The sequence below is a fragment of the Stylophora pistillata genome, chromosome 6, assembly GCF_964205215.1.
Source record: "Stylophora pistillata chromosome 6, jaStyPist1.2, whole genome shotgun sequence".
Classification (NCBI taxonomy): domain Eukaryota; kingdom Metazoa; phylum Cnidaria; class Anthozoa; order Scleractinia; family Pocilloporidae; genus Stylophora; species Stylophora pistillata.
Genome location: NC_142524.1, coordinates 35,731,867 through 35,748,910, shown reverse-complemented (window position 1 = coordinate 35,748,910; position 17,044 = coordinate 35,731,867). Strand labels below are relative to the sequence as shown.

General features: G+C 37.0%; 3 protein-coding genes across 3 annotated transcripts; 1 reads left to right on the top strand and 2 right to left on the bottom strand.

The window, feature by feature from the left end:
- Positions 1–97: 97 nt before the first annotated feature.
- Positions 98–2,423, bottom strand: LOC148729618 (adenosine receptor A3-like). Its single transcript, XM_088724867.1, has one exon. It carries the CDS (start codon positions 1,807–1,809, stop codon positions 919–921), a length of 891 nt encoding a protein of 296 aa, XP_088580993.1. The 5' UTR covers positions 1,810–2,423; the 3' UTR covers positions 98–918.
- A 2,041-nt stretch (positions 2,424–4,464) lies between these two features.
- LOC148729616 (uncharacterized) lies at positions 4,465–12,056 on the top strand. Its single transcript, XM_088724737.1, has 2 exons — positions 4,465–5,023; positions 8,076–12,056. Exons 1-2 carry the CDS (start codon positions 4,651–4,653, stop codon positions 8,495–8,497), a joined length of 795 nt encoding a protein of 264 aa, XP_088580863.1. The 5' UTR covers positions 4,465–4,650; the 3' UTR covers positions 8,498–12,056.
- Positions 6,555–8,002, bottom strand: LOC148729617 (uncharacterized). The gene is made up of 3 exons (XM_088763070.1): positions 7,828–8,002; positions 7,560–7,642; positions 6,555–7,292 (listed from the first exon to the last, which is right to left on the bottom strand). Exons 1-3 carry the CDS (start codon positions 8,000–8,002, stop codon positions 6,555–6,557), a joined length of 996 nt encoding a protein of 331 aa, XP_088619196.1.
- Positions 12,057–17,044: the final 4,988 nt, after the last annotated feature.

Sequence of the window (17,044 nt, the reverse complement as noted above, 5' to 3'; positions counted from 1 at the left end):
GGATGCTTCGGCATATAATCAATTCCGTGAGGAGATCCTCTACTGAGAAAGCCCTGAAACTCTAGCCCTCTTAAAAAACCTCGCTTCAAGAGACAGCTTTAAACATCAAAAGGCTTTTAAATACAACACAAAATAAATTTACATAACTGATTATGAAGGTGAGAAGGTAAGGGAGTTGTTTTTGGCTGTTTGAGGAGAGGCTTAAAGTTCTAAATGTGAGAGAACATCTAAAGTAAAATGTACCTTTTCCTCGACATTCCATCTTTCCCTCACTCGGCGTGGGCTTATTTTGGGCGTCTCACTCGTTGCGAAATTTCTCTTTGTTATTGTTTTTGTTGTTGTTGTTTAGACGATTCCGCTTATCGGTTTCAATCTAATGTTTAGGTTTATAGTCCATTCCATTCAGTTTTCTTGATTATCATAACAAGTTTTTACTTTTGTATTCAAGCCTGCTAAAGACATCATTACGGTAATCTATGTTTTTATAAACAAAGCTAGTAGATCTGAGTATATAGCATTCATAGTCTGTTTATGAGCCACGTGGCCCATCAGGCCGACGCTCAACTCCGGTTCCTGCAACATAAGCGACTAGGAGTCTCTAATGTAGTATTCGTACTTCTGTTTTAAAACCAATACATGGAACAAGAAAATTACCCTTTGCTTCCGACGAAAAAGAGGTAGAAAAACATTACATCTGCATGTTATAACTTCAATTAACTTAAGCTGTCTAAGCTGACAAATTGAATACAAATATAGGTCTACATTTACATATGACCTGTAAGCAAACTACAGTGACTCACAATTTCACGACTGTGCGAAACACATTCGTTTACTTTCGTTGCGAACTATTCATAATACTTGAAGATTGCCTCCGAAGTGCTCGGTTGTTATATAGCTACCTTAAAAGTTTCTTCAGTTTTAACCAAGAAATATATTTCGAAGAATGCAAATAATAGATTGCCGAATGTGTCTCATTTTCCAGCAGTATACCACAGGGTTTAGAGACGAATTGAAAAACAAAAGCGTTAACGTATAAATAACACTAGTACGAAATCTGGTGGTTTGTTTAACGGCAGAAAAACCCCAAATATAGACACAGTACCAGGGTAAATAACACAACAAAAACACGAGGTATATGTAGAAGGTACTGCTAGCCGACCTCCTCAACCTGGCCGCGTTCATTGTCGTTCCACCCCCGTGTGTTAGTTGCAACACTTGGATTACGTTTCTGTGGCGCCTCACCGCTAAACATATTTTAAAATAAATGATTGTTGTAAAAATAATACAACAACAAAAAGTAACAGTGACTACGATTCTTCCAGCGTATTTGAGCCAGAAATAATCCAGCATTAACAGCAATGAAAACAAGAAACTAAACGTCCATATCATCAACACCGCAGCAACAACACGCTTGTGAGTCACAAGTTCTTGATATCTGAGATGAAGGTGAATGGCCAGAAATCTGTCTGTGCTCAGAGCAGTAACACCGAAAAGTGACGCACACGAGAATAAATCCGAAAATAAGGCAGTGATGTAGGTAAAATTATTTAGCTCGGGGTAGATAAAGTTTCCACTAGTAGCGCAAGTAATCAGCCTTACAACATAAGCAGGTTTCACCAGCAAACCAACACCAAGATCAGAAACAGCGAGACTCAGTAGGAATGTTTTCAAAGTCTTTGGCAATGCTGACGTCTTCCTCATCGCATGGATCGTCAAAATGTTCAACATAATGGATGTGTAGCAAAAGAAGCAGTTCAACACGGAATTAGTGACACAAGATGAGTAATACGGGCTTTCGCTTTTCCCCATTCTATAACGGGTAGTCAGGAGGCTGATTTGTCAGCAAGTTCACCGAGTACGCTCAGAAGAAATGGATTTCATGAAACAAACAGGCTTCATCGTGAATTAACGGAGAGTTACTTCGAAAAGCTTCATGATAAATTCTGAGAAAAGCCAGGATTAATAAGTAGTTGGAAACCAGAGACTTATGAATAAGTTGATGCATTTGACAGCTTTGTCCGGTGCCAACGAGGAAATCGAAAGACACGCGTGCTCATGCTGAAGTGCTTTTTTATCTGTGTTCTTCCGACGTTATTCACTGTACTGATAAATAGCTACTTTCCTGTTATGTATTTGTGGCCCATATGGTCGATGTTTAAGCCGCCGAAACAACGTTCGCCAATTAATTTCACGTTTTCCCATTTAATACACATCGAAAGTATATAAATTATGTGTCAATTAGCATATCAGTGATTGGAGAAATCGATCTCATATCCGAGAAAAAATTTGTCATCAGACTTGGTAAAAACTAAGGTCGGCACACACGAGGGGACTAGTCCCTGCGACTAGTCCCGGCGACAAGTCTTTGAAGGGTTTACACGAGGGGACCGGTAGCAGGGACTAGTCCCCTCGTGTGTGCCGACCTTTAGACTTAGAAGTGGTAAAATGTTCCCTTTCGTCAGAAAGATAGAGGTTGTACTTAGGAGGCGGCGGCGTGTCACTTTCAGTAAGCGGAATTTTGGAAAAGAAAAATAAAAAACACCTCTTTACATTCGAAACGTCCGCGAGTTATGGCAGTCTAGAATAACAGCTGTAGCGAATAACTTAAACGAAGCTATTAAGAGAACAACATATTAAACATAATAACTCCCCTTTGGCGCGAATGCTCAAGTTCCATCGGCAAAAACTTTAATTTGTTTACTCTGTTAAAAGCGACAAGACCTACGTTTTGACAATTATACGAAACAAACCCAATATCGAAATCAAAAAAACTTTAACAGTAACTTTTCGCTGTTGAAGCGGACATTGAAAAACACCAATGTTCATCTTCTAAAGATCTATAAAAATGGCAAAAAACCTCATTTACAATAATCTAGCACAACAAAAAAGGGACGTAAGAAAATGCACTTCAATTAAGTACAGAAAATCAGCTGTCTCTAATATTGACTGTTTCTACCGAGGTCCGGTGTTGAATTTTAATCCAAAACCTTTTGTTTTCAAGAAAAAAGTTCTTCTAGAGCAAAACAAATAAGAAGGGAAAAACTGAATGTGTCTACTTCCGACAGAATGAAAGTAAAATAAATGTAAAGTCTATTTTTCACAGCTTTAATTTCATCTAGAAAACTCTCCGTAACAGAGAGAGAAACAAGAACCTCGAAAACACGCAGACAGTTTATAAGCTCCTCTGCTCTTAATCTCTATGAAAAACTTTGGATATAAAAAACAAAGCACAAATAAACCTTTGGCAGAAAGCACGTTTAAAGTCTACAATAATATCATCTTAAGTTTTAACAGTTCAGTTCTGACGAATGATCACATTTCGCAGCATGCAAATGATGGATTGCCAAATGTGTCTCATTTTTCAGCAGTACATTTCAGTACAGTTCACCGCCATTTCATTGTTTTGTGAAACTTGATGGACCCGAAAGGCTTGAATTAAGCTTGGGTGGCGCCGCACAGCGAAATAAATCCTATGATAAAAAATTACAGTTCGATTTGGACCGAATCTAATTGTCTGCCAAAGACCAGATGAGTGAGTAGGATATTCGACCTCTATTTCTTATTGCAAAATGTGGAAATGACCACTTTCGTCAATAAACCGTTAAAATGTTCATCATAATGGCTGTGAAACAATCGAACAAGTTCAATGCAGCATTAACGTTACAGGATGAGTAGAGCGGGTTTTCAGTGTTTCCGATTTTCAAAGAGCTTAGCTTATTTATTACTCGTAAAGATGACTTTGTACCCTAGAGAACTAGAACTCTTGCGTCTTAAGTTAAACCTGTTTATCAAAATGCTTTCGACAGGTTCCTGTCAATAAAACCAGCGAGAAGAAACCAATGCCATCTGCCATCTCGAGTAAGATGTTACACTTCTTCAAATGTTTTATCTCTTTTCGCGAGCGATGAATAAATATGCGTAGACTTATGTCATTTTCCGGTTTCCCCCCTTACTTGAAACGTAACAAAATTTTCATTAAGACTTCGACTTCGACTCAAAATAACCTTACTCTGGCAAACTCATCAGAGCTTCGTCCTTTAACCCGAAGATTGCATACATATGTTTTGCTTTTCAACAGACAATAGCGGTCAAAGACTTGTATACTTGTATGCCAATTACCAGTTCAATGAGAAGGATATTCCAGCTCGATTTCTGAGTAGAAATTTGTTAACGTTTGATTTCATCAGTGGACCGAGTTACCTTTACAACACTGCCTCGTTTTCTATGGATATATAAAAAACCCTGCTTTACACTAATTTAACCCAAACTGAGGAGAAAGGACTTAAACAAATGCAATTTAATAAAGCTCGGAAGATCAGCTGTCTCTAAAAGTGACTACGAAGAGCAAATGCGTTTTGCAGAGTTTACCGGGTCTGGACTAAAACATAACTTTTACCACAGGCAGTCCAGTGTTCCTTGTGTGGTTCTCAGAGAGCTTGGGCCGCCTGTGCTTTTACTAAATTTTTAGTGCTTTTACTAAACTTTTACTAAAGGTAACTGGTCAGCGGTGAGTTGGTCAGGACGGACGTTACTTTACGAGCTCCGCTAATCTTAATCAAGTTTGGATAATTTTTCGTTTCGTTTTGGATAATTTTTCGTTTCTTTTTTTCTCGATCGTTTTTCTTTTTTTGCTTTCTGAGAGATTCAAGAATGCCTGAGTCTGTTGCTAGCCTCAAGAGAGAGAACAGTAAGCTTAAAGATCAACTGTCTGTCATGGCGGATGAGATTGCTAAGATGAAGGAGATGCTGCTGGAGCAGTCAAAAAAACCTGCAGCGACTAATGACGAAGTAGAGCAAAGCTTAGAATTCATGAGTAAAGAATATGATGACTTTGAGCGATTCAGGGTCTCTGCTGGTAAAGAACTTGATCGCTTAGGTGCCATGCTTGATGAGATTGCTGTTGAAGTTAACAGAGTTTCCAGGAGCATCGATGAATTTCAAGAGTACAGTTATCAATATAATGTTAAGATTGTTGGTGTCCCTCAATTGAGTCAAGATGAATCCTCGGCCTCTACGAGTGAGCTATACGGTGATATCACGTTGCCGCCATGTTGGATTTGAGATACATCAAAACGAGGCTGGGCGTGCAAAGATAATAAGGTCACGGTGTTTTCTCTGTAAATATGTCTAACTACCACTGCTGTGTAAACTTATGTACGAATGATAAACGCTATGAAAATGGTAAGGATAAATACTTCTTCAACTTCCCTTCCAAGAAAGAAAAGAAAAAAGAGTGGATTATCGCTATAAAACGAGATCCTGGGCCGCTATTCAAGGTAAGTTAGTACAATATAGTCTCAGCGATGACTACTACACACGTGTAGTTGTGATTCCGCTGTTAAAACAGAAAAATCGCGAGTTATTCTTTTTTCCTTGGTTTGATTATTATGGAATTAGAAATTGCGATTGATTTTATGTATATTGGGGCTGAAATATGTAGTAATTTCGACAAAAAGTAAAAAACATACCAACCACACGTGGACCGGTCTATTTGTTTATATTATGGCAACTCGCGGGAAAATTTTCTCTGATTGTCTGAAGTTTCTGAGTACTGTTTCTGTTGCTGTGTTAAATACTGTTTATAGATAGTTATTTTTGCTCTTTTTTAGATAAAGAAAAATTCGACACTGGTATGTTCTGATCATTTCAAGCCGGGTGACATTGAATACACGTTGACAGGAAGGGTTCGACTGAAGCAAGGAGCTGTCCCGTCGATTTTTAAATGGACTAAAGAACATGAAGGACGTCCAGATAATAGCCTGCAAAAGTTTAAAAAGCAAAAGATAGAAGTGGAATCACTACCAAGTGCAGCAGGAGATATAACAGAAATGGAACAAGGAATAGCCGATAGAACCGATGCTGCAATGGAGACTGACTCACCTTACAACACAACAAACCCTGAAACAAATGCCGAAGTTAGCACTGAAATAAATGGTGAAGTTAGCACTGAAACTAATGCCGAAATAAACACTGAAGCCGAGTCAGTCACGACTGCATTAAAAGAAGAACTTGCGTCAACACAAAGAAAAGTAAAGGAACTTGAACTTCAGATAGCTACTCTTTTGTTAACTTCTTTTGGTTCTGAAAGAATTACTGGAAGTCCAGAATTGACAAGGTTTTACACTGGCTTTCATTCAAAGGAAAAACTTGATAGTTTTTATCGATGGGTAGAACCGTATGCAACTAAGATGACCAAATGGTCTCAAATACAAAGAGCTAGAGGTAGGCAGAACTTCAAACGTAGAAATAGTTATGGCAGCTTTTCTTTGTCTCTTTATGATCAGCTAATTTTATTCCTGATAAGACTTAGACTTGGCCTAGCTGAAACAGACCTTGCAGTTAGATTTAATATCACTAAACCCACAGTCAGTAGAATTATAATAACATGGGCAAATTTTCTTTATATCCTTCTTGGTCAGTTGCCAATTTGGCCAACAAAAGTTCAAATTCAGAATAGTATGCCAGAGTGTTTTAAGAGTACATACCCCAAAACAAGAGTAATTCTTGATTGTACAGAGATTAAGGTACAGAGACCTAGCTCAAAGGTTCTTAATTCAGAATTTACTGGATGAAAGCCGTTTGGCTTTCAGGTCAAACCACTTGCTTGTATCACACTGTTCTCTGGTCTCTGTCTCATACAAATATGACTGGTTGTATGAGACACACAGACCCTCTAATACATTTTGCTCTCCAGCACTTGGCGCAAACAGGTAGAGGCTGTCAATTGTAGGCATACTATAATTGGGGGGTAACTCAGGACCATCAACTTTGACATGAACTTTTGGATTGTTTGTTTTCTTTATCTTTTGCTGATATGATAGTACACTTCCTGTTGCTACATCACCAAATTTGCATGAGGTAAGAGAGAGATCTTCCATTGGTCGTAATATTGAATTAACTTGTGTATCTTCATGCTCTTTAAAATGTTCCCTGAATGTGGATATTATATCTTTGCTTCCACAACAATCTGGGATGGGATTATACAAGGTTGATCTCACACCATCAATTCTCCTAATTCTCTTCTTTGGCTGCGGCAGTGAAAGTGGAACTTTCACTTGTTGTAGCACCACCTCATCTATTTCTTTGGGTTTGATCCCAACAGTTCTCTGAGGTACATGCCAGGTCTGAGGCAATGAAGTCTTGGACATTGCAGGAGGAACACTCTGCAAATCTAGGAGTTGGTAGTGTGCAATGAGGTACATTAAACCAATCACATGGTTACACAAACCAGCACCTCCTTCACAGTTGCATTTCTGGGAAAGAACTGACTGTTTTTCTCTTGATAATTCAACCTAAACAATATGGTAAAGAAAATTTTAACTTTCATGCAAAAGATAACATAATTCTAAGTATTTTGCTAAAAAGGTTTTTAATATAATAGCATATGAGGTCTGTTTATTAACTCAAGAATATTGAAATACATCGTTAAACATATTCAATCTCAGCTGTTATAGCAAAAAAATACATCTAAATCTCTTAATGGATGTATCAATTATACATCAAACAGTTATGATTTCCATTAATAAATAATTTTCAATTAGTTAAAGGCATGAACGTACCTGCAGTCGCCACGGTTCATCATTTTTTCGTTGTGATCTGTAGCTCCTAGCTCGAACTGTCACACTACAAGGTTCTACTTTAACTAGAGGGGAAAAACACTTCAATAAACGCATGATTTTTCGCTTTGATTTCGATCAATATTGAACATAAAGACAGCAACTACAAATGCATTAAAAGAGACATCAAAACTCCGGAGAATCTATCTTTTGATATACAATAATGCCAACAAATAGCCAAAGTAGCGAAGAAAAGAATTGATGATCTTACCTTCGACATCAAAGACATATCCTTCGCAAAAATTACTGTAACCTCCCGTTCTAACTTTCTTTGGGACTTTATCTAGCTTCTGCAGCCACTTTTCTATGAAGGAATTGTCTACTAAAGGAATGTTTTTCAATGATTTGGACCAGGCCGAAAGAGACACATTAGTGGCAGTCGCCATTTTGCAAATTATGCACGCCCAGCCTCGCTTTGATGCATCACCAAACCAAGATGGCGGCAACGTGATATCGGTGTATGTGATTGTTTATTTAAGGCAATTGGATCCGCTGTATCAATTCATGACATTGACACAGCCCATCGAGTCCCAACAAGAAGCAATGACAATGGCGGCCCGCGGCCAATCATTTGTCGATTTATTAGACGATTGTCAAAAGATGATGTCATGAATCATAAAAGAAATGCAAGTAAAGTTGCCCCATCTGCTGTTGGTTTACCTGACGGTGCCTCCCTTTCCGCTGTTAGAATTTTTGACCATTTAACGCCAAGGATGCAAAAGGTTTTATTTGAAGCTAAGAGGTTCAAGGAGCAGTTTCACTATCAATATTGCTGGTCGAAGGGATCGCTTGTTTATCTTCGTAAAGATACCACGTCTCGAGCCATCAAGATTAAGGATATCACGGACCTGCACCGATTAACGAATGGACGTGAAGGCTAAGTATTCATGTTGATGTAGATTTGTTTGTCTGTTTTTAGATAATAAGTATGAGTGTTAGCGAGAAACGTGTTCGTTGTACAATTAAATCTACCCTAAGCGAACTTCCATACGCGAATGTTGATATTATTTGAGCTCATGGACAGTTTAATAACATTCTCAACAGTGACTTACCGACCAAGAAGTACTTAGACAAACTTCATAGTATTTATGATTTAGATTTGTTTCGCTTAAATACCGAATCAACATTAAATCCCGACAGAAACTTAAGCATGCAACAAATTAGATGTAAATATTTCTCACCCTATAGTTTTTCTATGTTTAAAGAGTCTTTGTTGGAATCAGATAGTCAAGGTCCTTTCTCTATGCTTCATACTAACGTAAGAAGTTTGCGGAAAAACATTGATAATTTTCAAGTCCATCTTTTAGATGAACTTGACTACCAATTCAGTGTAATCGGTATTACAGAAACAAAAATTACAAATTCATCTGGGCTAGATTTCAATGCCTGCATACCAAACTATCAGTTTGAATATGTCCCAACACCTCTATCATGTGGAGGTGTTGGAATGTACATTAATAATTGTTTGAAATATAAGGTTCTGGAGAGAACATCTAAAGACGCTTTTCAGGCTTTATGGATCGAAATTGAATCCCTAAAGAGTAAAAATATCGTTTGTGGAGTGATTTATAGGCAGCATAATGATCCGGAACAATTCCTCCAATATGTTGACTTTACTTTAGAAAAACTTAGCTCCTCTGATAAAGTTGTTTATCTTATGGGCGATTTCAATATTGATCTCCTCAAATCTGAAATTTCCGATTACTCCCAAAATTTTTTGTTATCTTTACAATGTTATTCGTTCTTCCCGGTAATTGATAAACCATCTAGAGTCTACAATAATTCTGCCACACTCATTGATAATATATTTCTGAATAGATTTGATCATAAAATTTCAGGTGGAAATATCGTGTCAGACATTAGTGATCACTACTCCCAATTTTGTTTTATCCACAGTCTTATACCAAAAAATTTTACTGCTAAACATAAAATTCGCGATTATTCCAACTTCTCTGAAGAATGCTTTATTAATGATGTCTCGGATACTGATTGGGATAACTCAATGACATATGGATCTGTAGACAAATGCTTTTCTTCCTTTTACAATAAATTTAACAAGCTCATTAATAAACACGCTCCTCTCAAAATTTTATCTAGGCGCAAGGCTAAACAATTTTCCAAACCGTGGATAACTAAGGGCCTACGTAAATCTATCAAAATAAAGAATAGACTTTTTTACTCAGGAGATAAATCAAAATATAAGCTGCATAGGAATAGAATTGTTAGTCTTTCTCGTCTCAGTAAAAGATTGTATTATGAAGCTTACTTCACTACAAATCTAAGAAATGTTAAAAAAACGTGGGAGGGGATTAATGAACTATTGAACAGACAGCGTAACAAAAAAACAGTATCAGCCCTTCAACGCTCTAACAACTCTGGAGTAACACAAAATCCGTCTAAAATAACCAATATCTTTAATCAGTACTTTGCGTCTATTGGACCGCGGCTTGCACGCAATATATCACCTTCCAGGATAAATTTCCAGGACTACCTTGTCGGCACTAATCACTTTAAGTCTTTCTTTTTTGATCCCGTCGTTCCATCCGAGGTGGACTTGGAAATCTTGGCTATACCCAGTAATAAAGTATATGGCCTATATTCTTGCCCGGTTCATCTTCTAAAATCTGGGCGCCATATCCTTTCTTCACTCTTAGCTGCCATGATGAATAAGTCTATCTCAACGGGTATTTATCCCCATCTTTTGAAGCATGCCAAAGTAATTCCTATCTACAAATCGGGAGACGAAACTGATCCATGTCATTACCGCCCAATTTCCCTCCTTTCTGTCTTCAATCGATTATTTGAGAAATTGATGGCTAAACGTCTTAAATCACATTGCGAAAAAAATGGTATCTTTTTTACTTCTCAATATGGATTTAGAGACAAGTGTTCAACCCAACATGCAATTTTAGATATCTTAAGCAAAATTCAAACTAATATTGATGCAAAGTTATTCTCTTGTGGTATTTTTATTGACCTAAAAAAGGCATTTGATACGGTGGATCACTCAATCTTACTGCACAAATTATATCATTATGGAGTCAGAGGAATAATTAATAACTGGTTCTCTTCGTACTTGTTGAACAGGAACCAGTCGACTCAAATTGGTTCAACCGTATCGAATATAGAAGAGATAGTTTGTGGTGTCCCTCAAGGGTCTGTACTTGGCCCCCTTCTCTTTTTGATTTATGTTAACGACATTTACCGTTGCTCCCAGATTTTTGAGTTTTACCTATTTGCTGACGATACTAACTTGCTTTATTCAAACAAAGATCTTAAGGATCTTGAAAAAGTTGTTAATGATGAACTCGCAAAAGTGGGTGACTGGTTGGACGCAAACAAACTTTCTCTTAACACTAGTAAATCTAACTTTGTTATTTTCCATCCTTACCAACGCAAATTGGACTACATAGTTCACTTGAAAATTTATAATAACGATCTTAAAAAAAGTGTATCTCTAGAACAAAAAACTTTTGTGAAATATCTAGGAATTCTGATAGATAATAACCTCTCTTGGAAGTATCATATTGATTATATCTCATCTAAAGTTAGTAAAGGAATTGGTATAATTGCCAGGTTAAGACATCTTGTCCCATTTGCCACACTTCTTAACATCTACCGCTCCTTAATTGAACCCTATATCTCTTATGGTCTTATTGCCTGGGGACAAGCTGCTAACACTCATTTAAATAAGGTTCTAATTTTACAAAAACGTGCTCTACGACTAATGTATTTTGCGGATAGCAAAACTCATAGTGCCCCGCTATTTGTTAACTCCAGAATCTTACCAATAACTATGTTCTATTCTCATATGGTTTCCTCTTTGATGCATGACATTGATAATCACCGTGCCCCGTCTAATATTTCTATGCTCTTTCTCCACTCCGAGCAGGTTCATCACCATTTCACAAGATTCTCAGCAACGGCTAATCTATACGTTAAAGCGTCTAGAACTAACCAACTTTTATTTTCTTTTGCTAGAATAGGTGTAAGATTGTGGAATAGCATCCCAAAAGAACTTCGTATTAAAAACAGAACCCCGTTTAAGCGTGAACTTAAAAATCGCCTGTTAAAACTTTTGGAAAATGAGGAGATGAATGTTGATATACGCTGCTCAGAAATTTGTAAATATCTCTTGATAAAGTAACTCTTCGTTTAAGTCTTGTTCAATTGTATTATATATCTTGATAACTTTGCAATTGATTATTTAATTATTCAACGGACTTAATTTTATTTTATTTTATTTAACAATTGTATTTTTATTTAATGATTATCTTTGTTTAATTGTATCGGTATGTGATCATTAGCAGAGACAGCACTTGTTTTAGAAGGGTGGCCCGCCTAGAATAGCTTGCTAATTGCGGGTCACCTAGGACTGTGATAATATTGTATTGCTAACAAATAAATAAATTGAATTGAATTGAAATTAAATATGAAAAACTCGATGTAACTCAAGAACCTCGAAAAACCCAGGCAGTCTATACCCTCCTCATCTTTTTATCGATATAAAAAACTTCGTGTGTAAAGAAACAATAAACAAACAAAGATTTTGCAGAAAACGTTTAAAGTTGACAATATCCTTTGCTAGAGCTCTAGCAGTTCAGTTTTGACGAGTAAAAGCATTTCTTAATATGCAAAGGATAGACTTTCGAATGTGTCTCATGTTCCAGCAGTAAATTAGAGGGTTCAACGATGAATTAAGATGCGCCAGGGTTGTGGTGCACATAAAAAAAATTTCAAACATACTACTTGGTCCATTAATGAAAAAAAAACCCTTAAATAAACGCACAATATTGAGGCAAATAACAAAACAAAAACACGTAGAATGTACACAAACCCGATTTCCTTGTCTTCGCAAAGTTCACCGCCATTTCATTGTTTTGTAAAGTTTGAAGGGCTTGAATATGGTTTGTGTGGCGCCGCACGGCGAAATGAATTTTACAACAAAAAATTGTAGTGCAAATAAAACAACAAACACCAGTAACAGCCTCTATAACTGTTTTGACAATTTCAAGCGGGAGGAAATCCATTAATGGTAGCAAAGCACTAAGAATCCATAATGTTGTAACAACAGCAACAACACGCTTGTAAGTCACTAGTTCCCGATATCTAAGATGAAGGTGAACGGCTAAAAATCTGTCGGCCACCAGAGCCGAAACACCCAGAAACGAAGCAAATAAAAAGGAACGATACAAAAACTGGAAGATTTTTGAAAGTGCATTCTGCGTGTCTTCGAGAGGTGCTTTCTCAGGGGTACACGAGACCATCGTAACAACATGGAGAGGCTGCACCAATCCAAGACCAAGATCAGACACAGCAAGACTCAGCAGCAATGTTTTCAAAGTCTTTGGCAATTCCGACGTTTTTCTCATTGCGTGGATTGTTAAAATGTTTATCATGATGGTTGTGTAAGATATGAACGAGTTCAACGCAGAGTTAACCACACAGGACCAATAAAGCAGGTTGCCAGTGTTTTCCATTTTACTAGTTTCTAACTCGTTCAGGTGAGTTCGAACGATCACGGAGATATAGAACTCATTAAAATGCTCTCTGGAAACTTCCTATCAATAAATAATTATCAATTAGCGCAAACCGTTGACATTTGTCACGTTTTGCAGTAGAAGAGGATATTCTAAAGCACGAACGATCATCGACAAACGTTGTTTACGTGCGATTTTTCTGTTCTGTTAACCTTAAAAAGGAATTTTAACAATATGAATTTGCATAATAACAAGAAAAGTACCATACGTGGGACAGGTGTAAAATTTACCCACTTGCACTACTGAAACTTGGGACAAAAGGGGCAGCATACACAAAATAACTTTTGTACTCTGTTCTGTAATGTAAAAAGGTTTTTTATATCGATGGAAAGTTTAGAAAGCTATAAACTGTTTGCGTTTTTAGAGGTTCTTGTTTTTTCTTTCTGTGCTACAGTGAGTTTGTTAGATTTAATAAAAGCTATTTAAAGTTACATTTATGTTACTTTTATTCTGATGGCAAGTGACTTGGAGTTGTCTTCCTATTGATGTACCGATCAAAACCGTATATCCCTTGCACGCTTTACGGTCCTATGTTTTATTCTCGACCCAGAGGATTCGCTTAAATGCATTCGGGCTGTCTCCGTTTGCTTCGCTCGTAAACTCGACTTTAAAGATTGGCAGACAAAGAAAATTTCTTCGTCTGCCAACACAAGGAGTTGACTGATTAAAATTCAAGACTGGACCTCAATAAAAACAGTCAATTTAAGAGACAGCTGTTCTTCTGTGCTTAACGAAAGTCCTCTTCTCTGTAGGGTTACATCAATGTCGATAAGTTTCTTTTTTCCATACTAATACAAAACGAGGTTGTGTAGAAAAAGCAAATAGGTAAACTCACGAAAACAAACGTTTCTACAATTTCCACTAAGCTTATTAAAAACAATGGCGGTCAAAACTTTTAGAGCTTTATGTTAATCACCACATCCGTAAGAGGAATATTCGAGCTCCATCTCTGAGTGGGAAATGAGGAAACGTTCGCTTTTGTCAGTGAACCGATTCATTGAATGTATTTAATCAGTAAACCATCTTGTCAGCAGGGCAAGTAGTAATCTCTCTCGGGCGTCATGGTTGCCTGACCGCTTTTCATTCAAATCAGACTAAAAACACATGCTTAAAAAGTCGTCAGCTGTCCTACTTGTTTTCACATGAATTTTGACTGTTGTGTTTCTGTCAAGCGGGTTTATGGCCGTGAATCGAATCTAACTGCTTTTACGCATATCAAATACAACACACTTGGTATTGAAAGGTTCGCTCCAAGAAAAATGTAAAAAATGGCTTACGTCTTCCGCAGATGAAGGCTTCCTACATCTCGTATCTCCGGACGGGAAAGCTGCTAACGACAAAGGCGGAATATATGGAACGCTCCTTCGCCCGAGCTTTTTCATGAATGTTTACGATACGGTTTCATACAAGTTTTATAAGTGCTTTTATTATTCTGAGTATCAATCATACTCAACATCCCGCGAAGACCTTTAATGCTTTTAGAGATAACAGTGTAGTAGCCACGTCAGTAACAAACATTGTAATACGTATATGTAATACGTATATCAATCAATCAATCAATCAATTTATTTAACGTGGTCAGAACGCTTAGCTGAAAGCTAGTTTACAGGTACGCCACGATACAAAAAGAGAAAAGGAAATTATAAAGCCTTGTGAAGGTATATAAATTTAAATAAATTAAGAATTGAGAAATAGACTATATAGAATGTAAAATGTAATCATTAAAAACAGGCTAATATTAAAATATAAGAATTTAAAAATGTAGTCACCGAGTTGAAATATAATTAAAGATAGATCCTCACCGCGCTAGAGTCCCGTGAGATCTAATGTTTTTAAGTAATTTTTAAAACTAGTAAATGTCTGTATCTTTCGAGACTCGTCCGGTAAAGCGTTCCATAGTTTCGATGCAGCATATCTCCATGATCTTAACCCGAAGGTTGTTGATTTTACTTTTGGGAGGTCCAGTATTGTGGTGCCCCTAAGATTATAAGTGGAGCACCTAACTGTTATAAGTCACGTAAGCTTTTTGGTCCTGAATATTTTGAATATATAATACGTATATTATATATTTTGAATATATAATACGTATATTCAAAATATATGAACTTCATATATTCATTGTAACCAATCATTGTAATAGTTCATCTTCTTTCACTAGTTCAGTTTTAATAAAAATCATTCTAAGCTCTGAGTCAGCATCTTCCTGGGAAAACTTTTGCGGATCATTAATCTTTCTACTCCGCAAAGTATATCTGGCCTCTTACAAAAGATCAAACAAAATTTACATATCCTTATGGCTTCCATTTGTCTCAGTTTACCTTCATAAAAGGAAAACAAAAAAAATTGAAAAACACGGTAACTTCGTACATTTTATCCACTATCTCTTCTTCGTGGCTTTGGCCTCAGACTAAACGAAAATATAGATACACAATCAGTCTTCAAGCGAGCGAGAAAAACTTCCTCAAGTAGCTTTTGTTTGTAGTGGAAAAATATCATCTCGATTTCTCTTTCCAGAATATAAAAAAAAAAAACGCAGCACATGGAATAAAAAGCAAATATTCGTTCCATTTTGCATAAAGTTAACTTATTTAACCTCAAAAACCCAGCTAGAATATAGTTTCACATTAATATTGACACAAAAACCCTGGTGAAGGAAAAAGTTCAAAGTTCCATCAACTTCTCAATTATTAAAACTTTTGCTTCTAATAACAAAAATGGAGAAGTAAAAATGTTTCAGAATGCTCTTTCATGGTTTACAGCCATCTTGCCTACAGCTTTATCAGTTCAGTTTTGACGAATAAACAAATTTCGCAGAATGGAAAGTATAGATTGTCGAACGTCCCTCATCACCAAGCAGTAAACAGGGTTTAATGATGAATTAACAAACACCAGTGTGCCGAGAGTATACCGAAGAAAATTATCATACGTAATATTTGGCTTACGGATAAATATATCTGCAACAAGTCCACTGCAATAAGGCAAGTACCACAACAAAAACAAAACATACACATAGCAGGTGCACAAACCCGACCTCTTTATCTTTGCAACGTTCACCGCCATTTCCCCATCGTGGACCTCAAGGGCTTGAATTTGGTTTGTGTGTCGCCGCACAGTAGAATAAATTTTACGATAAAAAATTAAACTACAAATAAAACAAAAACCAAAACATACAGCCACGATCTTTTTGCCAATTGACGGCCAGAGAGAAGTGATTAATGAAAGCAATGCACTAGCCGCCCATACTATTGTCGCCAAAGCAACAACGCGTTTGTGTGTCACAAGTTCCTGATATCTGAGGTGAAGATGAATGGCCACAAATCTCTCGACACCCAGGGCCATAATACTCAAAAATGATGCATACCAAAACGCACAAGACAAAAAGGAAACGACAATCTTGAGAGCAGTTGGTTCTTCAGTGCGGCAAATAACCAGAAAGTATATGACATTAATAGGCTGCGCGCATAGGCCAACGCACAGATCAGAAACAGCAAGATTCAGCATCCATGTTTTCAAAATCTTTTGCAATGCCCACGACTTCCTCATCGCATGGATTGCCAAAATGTTCAACATAATGGCTGTGTAGTAAAAGAACAAGTTAAGAACAGCATTAGAGATAAAAGACGAATGGTTCGAGAGTTGAACCTTAACCATGATCTCACTGGACTAATCCCTGACTCGTTAAGATGAGCTTGTTTATTTCGGAGTATCTTCGAAGATCGACATGCGCAATAGAGATAATTAGGCGCAGCATACACTAAACGGAGAAGAATGCCTTTGAAATAAATACTTTTGTGCCTGAAAAAACCCCAAGATATCATTTTTTAAGTTCTTGCCGTGACACTATAAAAGACGATTCACAATCATTTCGGGATGGCGCGTGAACAAAAC